We start from the raw sequence: 20,528 nt of genomic DNA, 5'->3' as shown, positions 1-20,528 counted from the left end.
TTTGCCTGCTTTCCTGTTTCTTCTTGCAGTCCAAAGACATGCTTGTTAAATTAATTCTCAGTTGGCCCTAGGAATGGGATGAACTAGCAGGCAGCTCACTATGTATCGTATGTGGCTAAGGAGAGACTGTTGCACCCTGTCACCTGTTAACAGAATGGATTGTCATAATTGGCAATCTTTTGTCTTAATACTATCTCACAGTTAGTGTATGTCATGATGTAAATAAAATAATGCATAGGCTTGTAAAGCAGATTTGTGTTATGCCACAGAGATATAAGAAAGGTGGAAGGAGTTTAACAGCATCAGTATATGGTATAGGCCTGGCTGCCAGGCCATGACCTGGAATCAAGTGGGCTCTTTCAATATTGTGGACAATAAGGTTTATTTCAAGAAGGGAAAGGGAAAAAATACAAATAACCTGGAAGCAGACAGAGAAAGGCAGCTGAGCAGAAATGTCAGAGCCGATTAAACACTTTCATTGCAGTCAAGTAAGAATTTTTCAAAAGCACCTGAATGACAATCACAGCAACAAAAACAAAGTTCTGTTATCTGCTTAAATAGAAATTGTACTATTTGGCCATCATTCCCTTACACGTGGATCACCCAGTACTAAGCATCACTTCTTTGGGATCATTCTTCCAAACACGGTAATGGCAGCATCATCATGTGGATGTCATGCAGGAACTGGTGTTGGAGATAACAAAGGGAATTTCTGAGGAGAAGGTTTTAACACTACTGGAACTTCAACAAAAACAACCTCATAGATACAAACAAAAGAACTAAGCTATCAAAAACTTACCTAAGCTATCTACAGTAACACCAAACATACATAAGTCAAAAGTCCAAACAAGCTCTAAGGCAGACTGTTGCTGAGCCAACAGTGGCTGCAGAAGTCTTTTATTTTGGGTGGTTGGCCGAAACAGCAGTGATAGGACCACCAATTATCCAATGGGGAGGGTGTAGACCAAGTGGCAACCTCCACCTGTAAAATGTGAAGCATATGTGGAAGTGCAATAAATTGTAGTTCATCCCTCATCCACTAGGGGCTGGCTCCAAAGCAGAGCAAATCCCCAGACTCCCATGTTAAAAAGACCAACTTCACAGCAGAAATAAACATGTTTAAAGCCTGGTACAAAAATCCATTTTAGAATTAATAGGTCAAATTTACCTTCATGACAACTGTAAGGGAGGTGAATTTTTTCTAACTAATCTGTTTGGGTGTTATTTAATCTTGAAATTCTGCATAATTAGAGACATGTCCTTTTGACTGACAGGTATACAATATCCGCGGAAAGAAGGGAGAGTGCAGCACAACCATGGTTTTTAGCCGGCTAACACCGTGCCTTAGCTTTAGCCCATCTACCTTCGTTAGCTGGTTAGCTACCGTTGCTCGGGATTAGCTCGGTTAGCTCTTAGCTACAGGCAGCTCGGAGTTTGATGGTTGTCAATCATCCACCCGCACCTTCACAGTCCCCCTTTCAGCTCAACCTCTTTGCCCATATTTGGATTTCCCGTGACTAACGACACGCGTGATGCTACCAAGATGGCGACAATGAGAACGCCCAATGAGCTTCACTTTTGCTCTTCAGAAACCTACGGGTGACGTCACGGAGGCTCCGTCCATCTTTTATATACAGTCTATGGCGTAGACGAAGGTGTGACAGCCCAAACCAATCTCAGCCAGGTGACGACAAGCAGGAATTTGCATGACAGTGAGCAGGCAACCATAACAGCCCTCTTCTGGGAAGTGTAAACTAAGGTTGCACAAAAACAAACACAGCAGTACAACTACAACCATATAAACCAAAACGCAATGGCTGTAAGGACAAGCTTTGTTTTAATTACAAATTTTAAACAATTCATGTAGGAGAAAAAAAGAAAGTAAAAAATAAATAATTTTAATAAGTTAATATCATCCACTAAAACATTTTTTTATTCTCAGTCTCTGAAAAACTTAAAACATGAAAACATGTAAACTTTTGAGAGTTTAAACTTTCTGCTTATAAGATCAAAGAGGACATATCTAGATGAACAGCTCTGCCTTATTTCTTATTTATTTATTATATATATACATTTATTGTCTTATTTTACTTGTAGCCATGAAATAAAATCATTGCATTTAATATTTGAAATAATAATAAAATGTTCATGTTGCAAACAGCTTTAAAATATTGGCTTGCTTGTCTGGGTTTAAATATTCAGAAAAATAAAATGTGGAAACATTGAGAGGATCTGGTAGCATTTGTTATGTATTAGTATGTTAATGAGCAACATTTTTTATGTAAAAAAATCCTTTAGGAAATATCAATATTGAGAATGTCAATATTGCCTTTAGGGAATATTGTAAGCACTGAGATTAATGCTCTTATGTTTGCTTGACTTTCCTCTGGCTGCTCCTGTTTGCAACACTTTGTGATTAGAATTCTCCTTGTATGTTTCACTGACCAAGGCACAGACTTCAGAACAGAAGTTGATTCAAGGTAATGCCTTTTGGTTGAACACCTCTCCTGGCTGTGATAAGATGGATCACATTCACAGGGCCGATTTTTCAAGGGGAACTTGGTACGAAAGAAGCGATGAAAGAGATGAGCTTTTTTATGATACATTCTTAACCTTTGTATTTTGATGAGTCTTCTTTTCTGATATGAAGCCAGTTTCTAAGGTAGAGATCCACTCCAGCTATACATCAAGAAAATAAAATGATAGGGAGAGGAGACATTTAGATTTAATAGGAGGAAGAAAGGATGTGTAATGAGAAAAGCCTACGTCTGTGTGTGTGAGACTAAATAAGGGGGTGACTTGCAACTAAGTACTCGCACATAAACAGTGTTGCTGTTTTAAAATTCTGTTTCGGTCTTTTGAAATTAATTTTATTAAAATAATATGGTCAGTACACAGCTTAGCCTGTGTGCTTCTATGACTTGAAATCCATTAAACAATGATTTGCAAAGGATTGAATTTTTCTAAAGTGCATTTCATACAGCTGGATAGCTCATATTCATCCCATTTCCTGTTTTAAGTTAGGGATGTTTAAAATAATTAAATTAGATGAGCAGATGGAGGCTTTGATTTAAAACTTAGTCACTTAGCCCTGGATCTTTGTTAGTTTTGTAGTACTTTGTGTCTTAAACATAAACCCTGTTTTTAAAATATTTTCTTAAAACCAGCATTGGTAGCAAATAATCAGAAAAGTGCTTGAAGCATTGCCACCTTTTATTTTGTCTGTTTGGTGGCTTTTTTTTGGACACAGATTACTGTGATCGGCGAAGGCAAATTCTGAGAACAGGAAAAGACCAGCTGAGGCATCATCTTCATGTCCACATGGTGGGTGACCCTTGTTTGTTTATTGCCATTTAATACTTGGCAGGTGTTTCTGACTCTGTTAGTATGAGAGGCAGGACGTCAGTTTGTGATTGACTGCTGGTGACTGTGGATGATATCCAAATGCTCAGCTGCAGCCAACTGTTTCCATGCCAGCAAGTGAAGGAAAAGAGACGGCCATGGTGAACATTGTTTAATATTTATCTGGTCATGGGCTAGGTTCAGGCTCCTGGTGACTGGTTTCTCTTTCTGCGTATTCTGTTCATGATTGTCAATATCAGCGCTGTAACCTTGATGAGAAACTCATGCCAGTTTTTATTCTCATGTGTGATTTATTCCAATTACTGTGTAGCCTGCTCTTTTTTTTCTTTTTTTTTTTATCTTCTTCCTATATTCGTAGATAAATCCAGAAATAGCTGCACACTGTGTCCCCCTATACAACATAATGACTACTCAAGTGCTGCTCTGCCTCTCTGCCCTGCCCCTTATTCTGTCTGGCTGTATCCGAAATGGTGCATTCCCTCCTATTGATCCTCTTCCTGTTGGAGTCACAGGCAGGCTTATCCGGCTCGTCCCAGCTTGTCTGCCTTATGAATGGACACACAGAGAGAGCTGTGTGCATGTGCCAGGCTTCGGGGTTCTGTATAGTCCAAGGCATCTTGTGGCTGAGTGGTTATTTTGGCTCCCTCCCTCCTGCCCTCCCAGTACCCCTCTTTCCCCCCACTTCATTGATGTTACAGTAAACATTATAGATGCATGAAAATATGCCCAGTTTGCACAACTTCAGTGTGTCACTTCCTACTTAGTCTTAATGGCTTTCTCACAAGTAAACAGGGAGGTTGCTGGTTTCATGGGAGTGCGTCGTGACTAGCACTAACAGGGAAGTCACTGGAGAACCCCTGTGATGATTAATCTGGAAGGGTGAGCGTTTTCTGTGGCGATTTATTGCGTTCACAGACATGTTAACATTTCAGTCATTCCTCCCAACACCCAAGCTGAAAAAAAGCTGCAGACTCCCCAGAATTCAGCCTCCAAGAATCTTTCCATCTCACTGATTATGCATGTCTTTTTTAGACATAGTGACAGATTGCTCTCTCAGTCTTTGCACAGGTTGTACAGCTCTGCTGGAGCCCTAATCTGGATAAAAATCACACTGGAAATTTAGGCATGATTAGTATTTCACTCCATCAGATATGTTTAAAAAAACCACAACATGTTTATCATTGGATTGCTGTAGTTTTGATAATTTAACCAGCTATAATTAATCTTGTTCCTGTTTTATTTTCCTTCAATCAAATTTTTCTTCCTCATATTTTAAGTGTTGTGGCAGCACGTATATATTTTCTCTTGGCCTTGTTTTCAGCCGTTTAAATACTGACTCATTACAGGAGTACACAGCATTGCATGTTGGGTCACAGACACTCAGCTCTCCACCTCCCTGGGCTTTTGTTGTGTGGTGCACAGCTGAGGCAGATGCTGAGGGGCACTCAAACTAAATTGCCTGAATGAGGGCAAATTCTGTTGGGCACTGAAGTGGAGTGCACTGTAGCTCATTGAGTCTCTGTTTATCTTCAGCACAGAGAGGAAGAGGAATATAGCTTACATAGACATGTACCAACATCTTTTTAAACACATGTTTTGGCTGCAGTCTTAGACATTTACAATGATGGTTCCATTAGTACGAATGTTTTTATTTTTGTGTGTGTGTGTCTTATATATATATATATATATATATATATATATATATATATATATAAAATAGTAAATTAAGCATCTTTTGGGTTGTGACAAAATGATAAAGGTAACAAGGTAACAAATGTGATATTTTCTGATATATATCACACATTCAAACAGCTGCGTTTTCAACAACAAATAAAAGTCTGAATCCTGTCAACTGAGGCGGTTCAGCTCCTGCTGCCTCAGCCTCTTATTCTAATGTGTTCTGCCCTATTATATAACTCATGAATATGACCATTACGTCAGTTTTTGAAGTGATCTTTTACACCCCCCTTTTTAGCTTGTAATAGTTAACCAAAATAAATCCTGTTATCTACTGACTTTGATATCGGAATATTTTCATTTTCACATGTATTTAATCAGTAATAACTTATGAAATGGATTTAAGCACACACTAATTGCACTGTAAGCCTCTTTAAGTGTTGAAAATGCCCTGAGAAGATGATTTAGGATTAAGATTTTAATTTTACAAGGCTAATTTGAACCAAAAGCTTTGAAATGGATATAATTAAGATCCAGTCACTGTCTCTGTACTCGTACTTCCTTTTGGGTTGGTACAGAACTTTTTCCTTTAAAGCCAGTGCACATTGGAGATTAACTGTAAGCTGCCGGCCATCTGTTTCGGTCTTGCAGATAAAAAGATGTAAAAAAACGAAAAAAAAATTTAGTAATATACGAATCAAAAAACATCAAGTTCCCAAGCAAGTTAGATATTGATGTGTTAGTCACAGGATATAATAATGGAAGCACAAGCTAAGAATTAAATGAAAAAAGAAAAGAAGAAGCTAAACATTTGTAATAACGATAGTTTACATTGCAAAGAGAATTTACAATGTTTTGTCTATATATGAGTGGGTAAGCAGAAGAGGTAGTGTTGTACCACCAATATTCCAGCTACTAAAGGCAGTTGTTGTGATCAGTTGAAATCATTCGTGCTGTTTTGACAGCCTCTTCAGTGTAAATAGTCACTTCTCTAAGGCTGTACCGCTGCATCCAATCAGACAGCCATACGAGAGAGGGAGAGAGCAGGAGGGAGCAAGTAGTGATGTCAAAATAAGGGGAGAGGGGAGCAGCAAAAGACGTTTCCATAGCAACTGGTAGAAATGAGTATAACTGTGGTTGAGAGGCATGCGCAGCAAGCAAATGCATACTTCTTCCTTAAAACTAGAAAGTCCTGAACACAGGCACTTTAGATGTGCTTCCTCACTTTAGGTCTGGGAGCTGAATGCTGGTTCTGTTCTTTCTGATTTTTAATGTAAAGCACTTTGTGTTGCCCAAGCATGAAAAGTGCTTTATAAATAAAGTTTGATTTGATTTGGTTTGATTTGATTTGATTTCCTTTGTGTTTAGGATGAGAGGTCCCTATGTGGTGTTGTTTGGCCTTATAATTAGTAATTTCGTTGAACTTCTGGTTGCAATGACAATAAAGTTCTGTTCTGTTCTATACTGTTGGATACTGATATTTTTAGACATACAGCACACTGTTCTCTCTCTACACTACACACCATTGACCATTACTTGACCCTTACCTGGTCAAGCCTAGGGCAAGATTCATCATATTTTCGTGCCTTTTTTTGGTAACTGAAAATGCTGTTGTTGATTAATTGTTAGTCCATTGGTATGTTCACAGATTTGTTCATGCTTTACTAGCAGTGCAAAATCTATAAGTTTTAATTGGCCTTGCTTCAACCCCTGTCATAACTCTGCTCTGCTCAACAACCACTGTTGTAACTGTTGGACAAATTGCAAGGCTTTTTCACTTGGCCTTTCAGCTATGTTAGGTTGGTCTGTGCTTTTAAATAGGAGAGCAATTTATACATTAGACATAAAATCTGTCTTCACTCTGAGCAAACATTAAAGTGGCTGACAGGATCCATGCTCCAGCATGTTAAGATATTAAAGATGTTTCTTGACAGAGGGCCAGAGCCTAGTCAGTGGAAGCTCTCTGCAGCTTTCGCCTATCAGTTCTTAATTAGTCAGTGTTAGAAACAGTTTTCAGAGACCTTGTGTATTAAATCAGTGCTTAAGTAATGCATGAAAAATGGTCCCCTGAAAGTCGAAAGTGCTGCAATGATTATGCTAATAAAATTATGGTTGCATTGTGGGCAATGGCAAATTGTAACTGCAGTAAAAGTATTGTACAAAAACAACCCCTGTCACTTATTCTGTATTTTCTTATATCATATTATGCTGAAAATAATGAAAATTAAGCTTTTTAGTGCTAAAACTGGTTGAGTCCTGCTACTATGTAGCACCAGTAATTATTTTCATTGAAGTAAGTGATTGTTTAGTTTTTTAAAATTAAGATAATCACTTTAAATTTAAGGGGACCCAATAACAGCTTTTTTGTTTGTCCAAATCTCTAGATAAATAAAATTTTTTGAAAGGAATAGTAGCATCAAATTTACAGATTAGAGTTTTCTTCCTGGAGAGCTCTCTCCAAAACCCACATTTTTCCAGTTTCTTATTTTATGCTTAATACTCACTAGCTGCCACTGTTTTACACACACACACACATCATCTACCTAAACATTATTACAAACCAATCAACACCCCCTGCCCCACACCCGCATTGTGACAGCACTCCATGAATTCGACAGTCACAGCAGGACCATGTGTCCACCGCACTGCAAAAACTGCTCAGACACAGCCTGAGACGCAGACATCAACCCAGTCTCCAAACATTCCAGATCACAATCTGATCAAGCAACTGCTGGATGTCCCAGAAGCCTGGGCAGCGACTCTGCCCCTTTAACCCAGGAATCCCCAACTCCGGTCCTCAAGGCCCACTGTCCTGCAGACAGTCTTCAGTTTATTTTAGATCAGAAATTGTAAACTGTTGTTTAAACTTTGATTGTCAGTGTTCGCCAGGCTTGAAGTTTAAGTTGTTGTGAATATTAGTGTGTGTGTGTTTTACGTTTGCAGAATACATAATGAGCATAATCCCACAGAACAAGTGAGCCAAGTCACGGCTTGGGTCGAGGCTTAATGCAACATCCCAAAGCTTAGGTTGCCGCACCCAAGGCGTTCTGAGATAACCACCGAGGCCAACAGAAAAGGGCCACACTCTGCATAAATTCTCATCTATATAGTATCCTTTCCCTTTATCTTATCTGTTACTTCCAACACAGCAATGTCTGCCTGCTGAGAATTTACATTTAAGATCCAACTCAGCCAAAAAGGATGGATTTAGGCTATGTGAAACTGTTTAAGGTCTACCAGCTGCATCCACTGACTGCTTAAGCCCAAAGGACGTCAATGTACATCATTTTCATTCATGAAGTAATCCCCCCTTTCACCAACATCGTTGAACAGACAGGCAGAAACGCATCCATACACGTGCAAACACACGTGCATATACTGGAATTAAATACTTTATTACAATACCTCATGTTTATGCTGAGAAAACAATGAATGTACTTCCTGAACTAGAATTATACTGAAAACAGTGCAGTATAGCGAGAACTGGAAGCTTCACAGTCATTTCTGGCACTGAAATACAGTTATAATCTGATAAACAGCACAACATTCTTGTTATTTTACTGCATCATACTGTGATCTGCATGAAGAAGCAGCAGAGAAATAAACTATAAGGTAGATGATGCGTTATCAACGATAAAGCTGGGTTTTTCCTCTCCATGTTGCAATAAATTTAATGAGATTTCTACAAACTACAAACACTAAGGTTTTGCTGATGACCTGCAGAGACATGAATTATTGACAATGCAAGCTGTTTCCTATAGTCATGATCAGCTTGCATCCAAATATGACATGGCCCACAGCTACAGTGAATGCTATATCACAAATGAGCTACTAATGTCAGAGCTACATTCCCTGTATGCATTCTGATTTGCCTTTTGTGTTCTTATTTAGTAGCTCAAAGAAAAAATAAATAAAAAATACAAGCATCTAGATTTACTGCTGGTGCTTTTTGGGCATTACTCAGTATTGTGGTGTAGTTTTGGCATACTTAACTCTGTGTTCATAAATCATTTGTCACTTTAATTTCTGGTGAATAACACTTTACTTTGCATCTCACACTAGCAATCTGGATTTGTCTTTTGGCAGCTGATTAACTGATTCTATTGATAATTTAGTTTATTGACTGAAAATTTAACTTTTTTCTATCTTGGTTTTTATAATGCCTGACTTAAACCTCTTGTTCATTTTAAAGTGACTACAGGGACATTTAAACCTTTTTAAGTGCCTGTGGTCTTTCTCCTGAAATCTCTGGGACTGTGTTGTGGCTCAGGTGCTTTGGAGGTTTTCCAATAATCAGATGATCATTCTTTTATTCCTCAGCCCTTCTGAGGTGCCCTTGAGCAAGTCACTGAACCCCAACGCTGTCCCTATACGCTCATCAGTTTGTCAGTGTGAAGAAGAGAGGGAAAAAAGGGACGAATGTTTGTGTAAATTAGAAGCATATAATAAAGCATTTTAGAAGCTAGACAAGGTTCAAATGTGCTATGTAAATGTGGATGTTTTACTTTATACATTTACATTGTAACTGAACATTTCCAGTTTGATTTACTGAATTATAGGCAATCAGTACAGGTTGAGTTTGAGTCCATTAGCATTGGGAATTCCTTTAATAGCCTTTTTTCTTCCTTTTTTTTTTTAAGACAAATGAATGCCAGGTTTAACTGCAGGGAGATTAGATGTTCTCCAAGAACTAGGTCACTCTTTTCTACTTGAATAGTTTAGTTTATTTCTCTCTAGGTCTTTTAGCCAGTCTTTTGTTCTGGGCCTCAATAACTAGGAAGTTGCGTACATGTTTGGCTTTGGTTACGGTTAATGTTCACGTTTTATAAGCCGAAGGTTGGGTTTGCCAATTAGTGGAACATACTGTCTTCAGATGCTTGTCAGACCATCATCCTTTATACTCATTTTCAGTTATTTTCAGATTTTTGTAAAAAAAAATAAATAAATAAATAAAATTATTATTGAAGTTAAAGCACAACTATTTTTTTAAATCTCATTTCTTGGAGGGCTTGCAATTTGTGCTTATTGTTCTTCAGTGAGAGTCCTTAAATTTTAGTGTATTGTTTGCACTTTGACCACAAAGAATAAAAAAGGAGAATACATTAATACATTTTGAGGTTTTGCAAGTGAATAAATAATAAGCCATTAAATTTAGAAATAAGGTTGTGGTAAAAATTTGACACAACGAAAGGTGGATAATTTATCAGATTTTTAGGCTATAAAACTGATTCTTCAGCAGTGTCACCAGCTTTATGTAATAATATGTATGTAGACACAGTCATGTATTGCATTAAATGTCAGAATGGTGTTCAAACATTGATAGTTGGTCATTTGGATTTTGTGGTTTGTTGATTGATTGATCGATTTGGCTTAAATAGGTGCATCCCACAGATGCTTGATGGGATTTGCTCTGAAGAGCTTGGATGTGAGGCCGGCTCACTGGACTTGGCAGTACTCCCTTGAGCTGTTTGATGAACAGCTTTTGTAGAAAAACAGAATGGATTTTCCTGCTAGTTAAAGGATGTGCCATGGGCAGTGCTACTTGTGGGAGGGAGAGAAAAAACATTGTCATGAATGCCTAGACTAAAAATCTTTTACAGCAAACCATGATGTCATATAAAAATGTGATTGGTATCATTTTACTTCAGCTCAGTAGTCCTGATGCAGTGTATGATCAGTGTATAGTCTACAGTCTCAGTCTTGGGTCTTAAACATATTCTCATGTTTGCTTCTTGTTAATTGGAAACCCTCTGCTTTGAAAGAGTTTCTGCCCTTTAAAAATACTTGAGTAGCAGTATCTTGTTAGTCTCCTTTTATTATGTGAAGTGAGCTGTTGGTTAATGAACAATTAGCCAATCTTCATAAGTCTTATGGAAGAGAAGACACAGAACTACCTTACATCTGATAGAGCCAATTAATATTTGGCCTACAAAGTGATTTTAATCTGAAACAGAGATTGTGCAGGTGTTGCTGTTGTAGTCTAACACTCAAAAGAATAAAGATTAAAACATTTGGCGATGGAGAGGGAAGAAGATACAAGATCAAGTGATGGAAATTCCCAGTGGACCCCTCATCCTTCTGCCAGCTTGCCTGGAGGATATGAGAACGGTTTTGCATTGTTAGTTTTAATGGAAGAAGCAGTGTTGGGTGGTATACTGACAGGTTTTGAAGCTTGGCTTACCTCTCAGTGAATTTATGACATTTATGCAGTGCATACATTTAATCCAGTGACATGAAAGCAGGAATTCCTAACACTGGATAACATCATTAACTACATGTTTGTTTTAACTGTAACAGTTTACCTGCTAAAGGCTTGTCACAACTGTTCCAGAAAAACTTGACCGGTTACGTTGGGAATAAAATGTACCCTTTTAAGTATGTACATCCTAATAGAAAAGAAATGGTCTAATACAGCAGCCTTGTGATAAAATCTCACCTTCATGAAGGTTAAATTATTAAATTCATGTGAATGATACTCTTAACATTTGGTATGCTATTGATGCTTCCACAGCTTCTGCATTTCTGGCATATTACAGACTATACATGAACTCCTCAGCTAGTTGGCTTGACTACACCCTGTTAAAGGGAATAATTGTCTAACAGAACTTGTTAGGGTCAAGTATTGTAAATGCACATCAGAAAGTATGTTTATCACGAATAGATGCGTGTGTTCATGTGATATTCTACTCTACATAACAGCTGCTTCACCTCCTTACCGCAGTCCTTGACAGGCTATCTTAATTATATTCAGCTTCTCATAATAGTGGTTTTATCACATGTTTGATGCTTGAACCCTTTTACATTATTATTGAAGCATTTGAAAAAATGGAGGAAAAAATAGTCGACATGCATTTGTCCCAGAAGTCCTCTTTCCGAGTCAATGGCCTCATATCCCTGACCTCAGGTATGAGCCATGCATAATAAAGAAGTATATTTTGGTCCTGTTTAGTCACATTTCTTATTGGACCACTGCAATCCTGAATGTCCCCATGGGAGGTTCAACCGCAACAAAAGGTAGTGATTTGTTCTAATTAAACGCTGCAGTGTTTCAAGCTATACTTCTGTCTGAATAAAATAATATAAATCTGTCTTTTTCTTTCATTTAATTTCTAAAGTGCAGACTCACACTGACACATATATTACATTATCTTGACAGACAGCAGGATTTTTGTGGAGTGTGTTTCTCTCTCGTCAGAGCCTAATGCAACTTAAGACTGTTTCATATGATGTTGTTTGAAGTACCATAATAATAAACGATAATGCATTTTGCGTCACCAGTGACGCAGTAGGACTTAAAGGTTGAACTGGCTAACAAACACTTATTGAAATCCTGAGATCACTCATTTAAAAATACAATACAAATATTGTTACCAGAATGCATTGCATCTCCCCCTTTGTCCTTTTTTACCTTATGTGGAAACACATTCAATTTGGTGAAGCATTTCTTTTACACTGGTCTCTTCTACTGATTCCTCCAGCAAATGGGATGAAGTGATAAATGGCAGTACTGATTTTTATATGTATAAAAGGATGTGTTCTTTCATCTGCTGCCTTCATAGTTTCACTAAAAAATATCATTGTATGTTCAAGATGCAAATGTTGCCACTTGGGCTATTGCAGTGAGGGAATTTGCCCAGTAGTGATTTTGGTTTGCTTAAGAACGTGGAGTCCAAGATTATGCAATTAGTGAAATTTTATTTTCAGTCCCCAGTCAGCCATTGGGGTATGGTGCTAACAGAGCTCCAGGTCAAAACTTTGGTTTTCTGCAGTTGTTTTTATTTAGCATTTATTTAACTTTGATTGCAGGTACATTGAATCATACAAAAGGAAAAAATAATGATGAAAACTGCATTCCTAGTGGTTACGGTTGGCCTATTAAAACTGTGATGTTACAGGTGTTGCCACCTAAAACAGAGAAAGTTACACCTTGTGCAAACTGTCAACAGAAAATGCCTTAATACTTTTTTTTTATCTATCATCATCATCATCATCAATCAAGGAAAGAAGAAGAAAAAAAACCACTACCCCCCACAAAGTAGGTCAAGTGGTAGGTTCCAACCACTTGAAAGGAGGATTATTAAAAGATCATCAACAAATGAAGATAATCTTACAAGAGGTTTAGCATCATCCTTCATAGAGATTACTTTTTCTATCAGTACAGTTCGTTTTGTTTTTTTCTTTTCCTACTCACAGTAGCCAGTCTGAGACTTATCCTGTTTTACTTCTCGTTATAAAACTCTGTTACCTTCCAGTAGATTCTCTGTTCTTGAAAACATTAAATAGGAATTCACAATCCAGCAATGAAAATAATTTATGACGAATCACTGAAGTCTCTGCAGGTGACCACTGGTCATTTTCAGTCTACGCTGCACATTAGACCTGTACATGTTGACATTTTAATCTGCCAGTTAATGAATATAATTCCTGTCTTTTATGACTAAATAATTGAAGTATTTCATCATTATTATTTAGTATTTCTGCATTTTTGAGCAACATTTTACTGATGGTGTTTGTCATGTTTGCTTTTTTCATTTATAGTTTCACTGGAAGTGCAGATTACACCCACACATGGTGAGATTAGCCTTGGAGAGTCCAAATTCTTCATGTGTGAAGGTAAGTTTATTGTACTGTCCTAACGTCATTGTTTTTACCCACATCGAAATAGCACAAAATGATTTTAACCAAAAAAAAACTGATCATGTTTTTTGGCATAATAACATGGTTTGTTCCAGTTATTAGCCTCAACATAGATCTGTGGTTCCCTAACTAGGGGGGCGGACCCCCTTGGGGGGGAACAGAGTTATAACATGGGCTGCAGCTCTAAATAAAATTTATAGTTTTTGCACTGCTAGCAGAACTTGGACAAATTTGTGAAAGTACCAATGGGCAAACAATGATGAATCAACAATAGAGATTTCAGCTACCAAATAAGAGAAAGCAAAATATGATGAGGCATGTCTTGCTTTAGGCATGACCAGGTAATAGTCAAGTAATGGTAATGGTCAATGGTGGGTATTGAATGGTCAATGGGGGGCATGACATTATTGTTGTCGATGAAAAGGGGGCCCTCCAGAAAAAGTTTGGGAACCACTGACATAGTTAAAGCAAAACACAAAAATGGTGCCGACTCTAAGTTTGGGATCATCAGTCGAAGTTGGAAGTAACGATTCTGAAACTAAGACTGACTTTAGTATAAATGCTCAGTGTCTCCCTATATCTGCTGTCACTTAAATTACTGCCTTGCCTCAGAATATAAACATAATTTTGCACACCAGCAGGATGGTGATGGTACATGGCTAAATTAAAATAAGAAATGAAGCCATCGCTTCATTGCTGGTGAGAACTACAGGTATTTGTAAGGATTTTTTGTGGTGAAATGCGTAATTAAATCAAGCATATGTGTAGCCATTTTTTAATTAAGAGCACATTTTATCTGATTTGTAAATGGTAGGTTGGAAAATAGCTGTTGGGGGCCATGTGCTCATTATACATAATCCTTGTTAGGCATGTGTGGCTGAAAGCATGCTATTTTGGTGAAAGATTAATGTTTTTATGTTCAGGGAGCGAAAAAGAAAGACCTAGAGAAACATAAGAATATTGTTTTTTATTAAGGAAGCTGTCATAATCAAGTGATCATGCCTCTTATAATCAAGTATCTCTGCCCATTTTCAATCAAACCCTTTGCTGTAAACAGTTATGTGATTCAGTAATCCTGGCTTGTATTCGAACATAGATTTGAACAGTCATGAACCCCTTTGTTGTCACATATAGACCACAGGCTTCAGTTAATGGAAGAACAGACAAAACCTACAGCCTTCACTCTGTTGGCAGTAGATGGTTTCACTGATGTGAATAGAGTCCCTTATAGATTGCTCTTTTCTTATCTGCTTCTCTGCTCTCTCTGCTCTTAGTTGTAGGTGCTGCTAAACACATAGACTGGTTTGGTCCAAGTGGGGACAGGATAGAGCCAAACAGACCAGACATAACGGTAACCCGTAATGATGAGTCATCTTCCATCCTCACACTTTATAAAGCTGGAACTGAAAATGCAGGGACATACAAGTGTGTCGCTACCAATGGAGACCAGCAAGCAGAGTCAACTGTTAAAGTGAAAATCTTTCGTGAGTATTTCCATCACCACATTCAGCACACTTTCCACATTATTGAGTGGTATGAACATAGAAGGAAAAAAATCCTGTTTATTGAACTATTAGTATTTTATTGACTGCTCAAGGGTAACACATTACTCTTGTTTTTCAAGTGAGGATTTTTCATCAGTTCAATAAATGGTCAGAAGACCATTAGAGGGCTGTTTAATGATCCTGTCTGTTGTGCCGTTCTTGTGAGTAATGGCTTTTATTTTCCATGAATGCCAAGCGTCAGCAAATGTCCATCACAAGTGAAAATCTTTTCCAAACAAGAACCTTTGGGTTATTTCTGGTCATACCTGAGCTTTTTAGTCAAGATGGTGGCTAATGTAAGCAATGTACAGTAGTTGGTGCAATATTTTAGAAATGAACGCTGCACTTACTTTTGTGCATGCTCTCTTGCATGCACAATATTTAAAGAATTTATCTGTATTTTAAACAAATGCTTAAAAACACCTGTATCTGTAATAAAGTACTTAATAGAAGTGCATTCTGGCACAGCAATCACATAGAATAAAAGAGCTTTTTTATTAAACTTCTTCATTTAATTTGGATTTCTTAACTAATTTAGTGAATGTGTGTTTTCCTTTTTATTCCAGAAAAAATTACCTTCACAAATGCACCATCCCCTCAAGAGTTTACCGAAGGAGACAATGCCAACATTGTTTGTGATGTTGTCAGCTCTCCTCCCCCCACTGTGCTCTGGAAATATAAAGGCGCTAAAATACAGATGGAAAAAGATGGTAAGGTTTTTGTGAATGTAAGATTCAGATTTCAGTTTAATTTGACATGGTGACTTTCTGCTGTCATCTGTTATAATGAATAAGAAAATATATTGGAACCATTTTGACTGCTCACATAATGTTAACTAATGAGCATCAACTGGGGAATTTGGAGGTTTTTCTGTTAATCTGTATCTGTGAAACCCAGTATATGATTTAATTTTCATTTACTGATTTACTATTTACTATTTTTATTTAAAATGGAGTTCTACAGTCTAGAAAATTATTGTAACTCAGAGCAATCTAATTTTTCTATTTGAGTTTAAAGTGGAAATGTATGAAGGAACGCAAAGACTTGCAAAGACAGGCCATCTTATATTATTTATGCATTTTTGCCAGTGTCACAAACTCGAGACTGCTCATGTGCTGCTGTTGTTGCCTTTCATCTCCAGGGTTATGCCTTTGAAAGGAAAAATTAATTTGGTCTTGGATTTGAAAATGTAGCTGATTCTGGTATTCTGCTTTGACACTGAGCAATACAATAATGGTAGTGTTGGTATTGCTCACTGGAAAATAATAACACCTGTTCATGTGTGGGTTGTACTAGTATTTGGATTATTACATGATCACATTTTTTCATTTCCCATTTAATCTCATACTGGAGCCATTCATGTTGTCCTGGGTCATAATTCTCTTTGCCTTGAGCTTGTTGAAGGAATGTTGGATACATTGATATGAATTTGACAAAATAGAAATTATATCAAGGACAGGATTCAAGGAGTAGCATGGAGCAATAAATTAATAAGAATAAAGGAGACTTTGAATTTGACTTTCTTCTGTTCCCCTGCTGACCCTTTACTGTTTCGCTCTCCCCTCTGCTTGCAGTTTTATCCCAAAATTCTTATTTTTTTTATTCCTCAGAAAATTGATGCTCAGCAGTTAATAGATTTTCATTAATCAATGGGACTGTATTTCATGGTAGATTTGGTTGGCTACTTCTATATTTCGAGACTTTTACAATCTTGTCAGTGTCACATCAGTGTGACCTACAAAGCCGAAGCATAATCTACAGCTACTCACCAGCTAAAGCTAACTAGCTGCAAGATGCCGCCCTTCTCTACAGATGACTATTACAAACTTCTACAGGAAATCACCATACTCAAAACAAAGATTCAACAGCTAGAGGTGAAATGTGGAAGTGAATGGATTGTGTGAGAATTATACAACTTTGCCATTGACAATAAACAGCGGACAAGATCTTGCTAACACATTCCTAGCACAAATATGACTGAGAAGGAACAGGAGGTCAGTGTAGAAGCTAATAACTCTCTTACTCATAGTCCTCCCTGGAATGCTCTTGATACAAAACCAGAGAGTCAATCATCACACAGCGAAAGGGAGGACAAGTAACAGGCAGAGATCAGTTTGCTGAGATTAGCAACGCGGCCGGATGGTCTTCACTGCCCTCCAGACCCTTTTCTTTGCACGACACAGTCATGGCCAGTTGTCAAAAGAAAAACTAACAAGTCTTCTCCTCAACAACCATACAAATACAGAATGCTGTAGTTGTTCTACTGCTGCAGGATTCTGATGACCTGCTGCATGATCAATCAGAAAAATCCTAATGAGATCATTTGCCACCTGAAATCCACCACTTGCTGTGTTGATGCCCTGCCAACAGAGTTTTTCAAGAATGTTTCAGGATGTATGGCCTCAGATGTTTTACAGATTGTAAACATGTCTCTGCTTTCAGGCGTCTTTCCTCAGACCCCAAAAACAGCAGTCATCAAGCCACTCCTTGTCACTTATGAGCAGCTAAAGGCTATATTAAACCTCCCCTTTCTTGGACGTTTATAGAAAAAGCTGTCTTTCAACATCTACACAATTTCCTGACACTAAATAACTGTTGTGATGTCCACCAGTAAGGTTTTCGGTCACACCACAGCACTGAAACTGTGCCATTTAAGGTCATTAATGACATCCACTTGAGCACAGATAGCGGAAACGTTTCAGTTCTGGTACTACTGGATTTCAGTCTTGTATTTCACACGGTCCATAACATCTTACTAGACCGTCTGAAAAACTGGGCAGGACTTTCTGGCACCGCAATTAATTGGTTTGAGTCTTCTTAAGACCACGAGAATCACGGACGTATTTGGGGACATCTTGATCTCGAAGAATCAGCTTTGATTCTGATCAAATGCATCAACTTTGTTTTTGTGGGGCTCCGAGAAGTGTGATTGGTCGGACATTTGAGGTGGGCGTGGTTAACGTGCAAAAACGTGAAGAGGAACGTTGTCACTACCGCGTTTATGATGATGCGAGGTTGAAAGGATAGCTTTAACAGCCGATCGAGATGGTGAGAAAGTACAAAAATGAATACAACAAAGACACGGACACTGCTTCATGCACAACCCCACCCTGTGACAGTTAACACCTCCTTCTCCACTTCTCAGCCCCCCTGCTATCCACACACCCTGCAGACCAACCCCCCTTCCCTTGAGCCTCGATCTGCAAAGGGTCCCAATAATGTGGAACAGTACAGACCCATGACCCTGATGTCGCATGAAGATCCTCAAGAGACTCATCCTGGACCAGCTCCAGCCTGTGATACACACACATATGGAGACTCCACTTCGCCTACCAGCCCCTACTACTCAATACCATCAGGCTAGCTGTACGGGGTGAGAAGATGACAGCCAGTAGTGTCCTGGATAGTTGACTACCTGATTGGCAGACCACAGTATAAGCACCTGCTGCACAGTGTGTCAGAGTAGTCAGCAACACTGGAGCTTCACAAGACATCACAGAAGATAATGATGAGGAGTACAGAGCTGTGGTCGACAACTTTGTCACTCGGTGTGAGGAGAATCATCTGCAGCTCGGTTTGGCAAAAACACAAAGAACTGGTTGTGGACATGCGGAGGTCAAGACCACCACTCCTCCTGTTTCCATTGGTGGTGTGAAAGTGGACACTGTGGAGGGATATAAATACCTTGGAGTGGTCCTTGACAAAACTGGACTTCACCAAAAACACTAATGCCATCTACAGAAAGGGTCAGAGCTGTCTCTATTTTCTGAGGTGGCTGAGGTCTTTCAACATCTGCTTGATGATGCTAAGGATATTTTATGAGTCTGTGGTGGCCAGTGTCCTGCTTTATGCTGTTGTGTGCTGGGGCAGCAGACTCAAGGTAGCTGATACCAACAGACTGAATAAAATTATCTGTAAGGCCAGTCCTGGTGGATGCAGTCCAATCTAACAACTATACTGGACAGCCGTTCCCACCCTCTGCACAACATGCTGGACAACCTAAAGATCATGTTCAGCAACAGACCGATTCCACCTCGCTGCAATATGGAATGACACAGGAAATCATTCCTTCCTGTGTCCATCAAACTCTATAACCATAACCGAGCCATAACCTCTTGTAAATATTGTAAATACTGTAAATGTTTCTGTATTTGATAATGTCTTTGTTGTATTAATTATTTTTTTATATTCTGTTTTTTTTCTTATTTTATGTTTCATTTAATTTTTGTTTTAAATTTATTTCAGCACCTTATTCTAAATTCACTTGCACTCTTTCCCTTTTTCTCTCACTGTATGTCCTTGTTTTAAGGAGCATGGCAATGCAGCAATTTACAGCTGGGATTAATAAAGTATTTTTGATTCTGATCAAATGCATTGATCATATTAAAGTTTGCATGTACCCGAACTTTCTTCAGTTAAATGGGGACAAAACTGAAAAAATAGTTTTTGGAGCCAAGGGAAAAAAATTAAAAGCTAGCACTCAGCTTCATACAGCTACTTAAAAACCACCAACAAAGTCAGAAATCTGGAAGTCATGGACTCAGACCTGAATTGTAGCAGTTATATTAAGACAGATGTAAAGTCAGCCTATTATCACTTATGGAGGCTTAAAAGACTGATGTCTCGGCAGGATTTAGAAAAACTTGTCCATGCATTTATCTGTGGACTAGACTACTATAATGCTGTCCTCACAAGTGTCCATCAGAGAGCTGTAGCTAGTCCAGAACACTGCTGCTCAAGGCCTCTCTAAGACCAGGAAAGTGGATCATAAAACTCCAGTCCTCACATCTTTACACTGGCCTGTCAAAAGATTGACCTCAAAATCCTGCTTTTAGTTTACAAAGCACTAAATTGTTTCAGGTCAAAATAAATTCAGGATCTTCTGGTTCATCATGAACCACTCAGATTCCATCAGGTCATCAAGGTCAAGTCTACTTTCTGTTCCCAGAGTCAGAACTAAACATGGAGAGGCAGCATTCAGTTTTTATGCTCCTCACATGTCGAGCAAACTCCCAGATAAAGTCAGATCTGCTTAAACTTTCTGCAGTATTAAATCCAGATTATAAACTTTTTTATTTGCAACCTTTCTTCAACACAATTACTTTTTCCTCGCACTTTTATTTCTTGCATCTTATCTTATTGTATTCTAACTTTTCTGTCTTTATTTTCTTTTATCTCTTTGTAACGTTTGTTTTCAACATACTTTATAATGCTTCCTTTGCACCCCACTGTAAGGCTTTTAATAGTTTATGTGAAGCACTTTGAATTATCTTGTACATGAAATGTGCTATACAAATAAACTTGCCT

The 20,528-nt window shown here is 38.2% G+C and overlaps 1 protein-coding gene across 10 annotated transcripts in view; it reads left to right on the top strand.

Annotated features, from left to right (window-relative positions):
• Positions 1 to 20,528, top strand: part of ncam1b (neural cell adhesion molecule 1b) — an 81,494-nt gene that overhangs the window by 21,050 nt on the left and 39,916 nt on the right. For all 10 annotated transcript variants that reach the window (XM_041994607.1, XM_041994605.1, XM_041994603.1 and 7 more), the window contains exons 2-4: positions 13,579 to 13,653; positions 14,952 to 15,161; positions 15,788 to 15,931. In XM_041994607.1, coding sequence (XP_041850541.1) covers positions 13,579 to 13,653; positions 14,952 to 15,161; positions 15,788 to 15,931 — 429 coding nt within the window. The remainder of the gene's footprint in view (positions 1 to 13,578; positions 13,654 to 14,951; positions 15,162 to 15,787; positions 15,932 to 20,528) is intronic.

The sequence above is a fragment of the Melanotaenia boesemani genome, chromosome 9 (assembly GCF_017639745.1).
Source record: "Melanotaenia boesemani isolate fMelBoe1 chromosome 9, fMelBoe1.pri, whole genome shotgun sequence".
Taxonomy (NCBI): Eukaryota; Metazoa; Chordata; class Actinopteri; order Atheriniformes; family Melanotaeniidae; genus Melanotaenia; species Melanotaenia boesemani.
The sequence above is the reverse complement of the archived record's forward strand: the minus strand, read 5'-3'. Positions and strand labels throughout refer to the sequence as shown.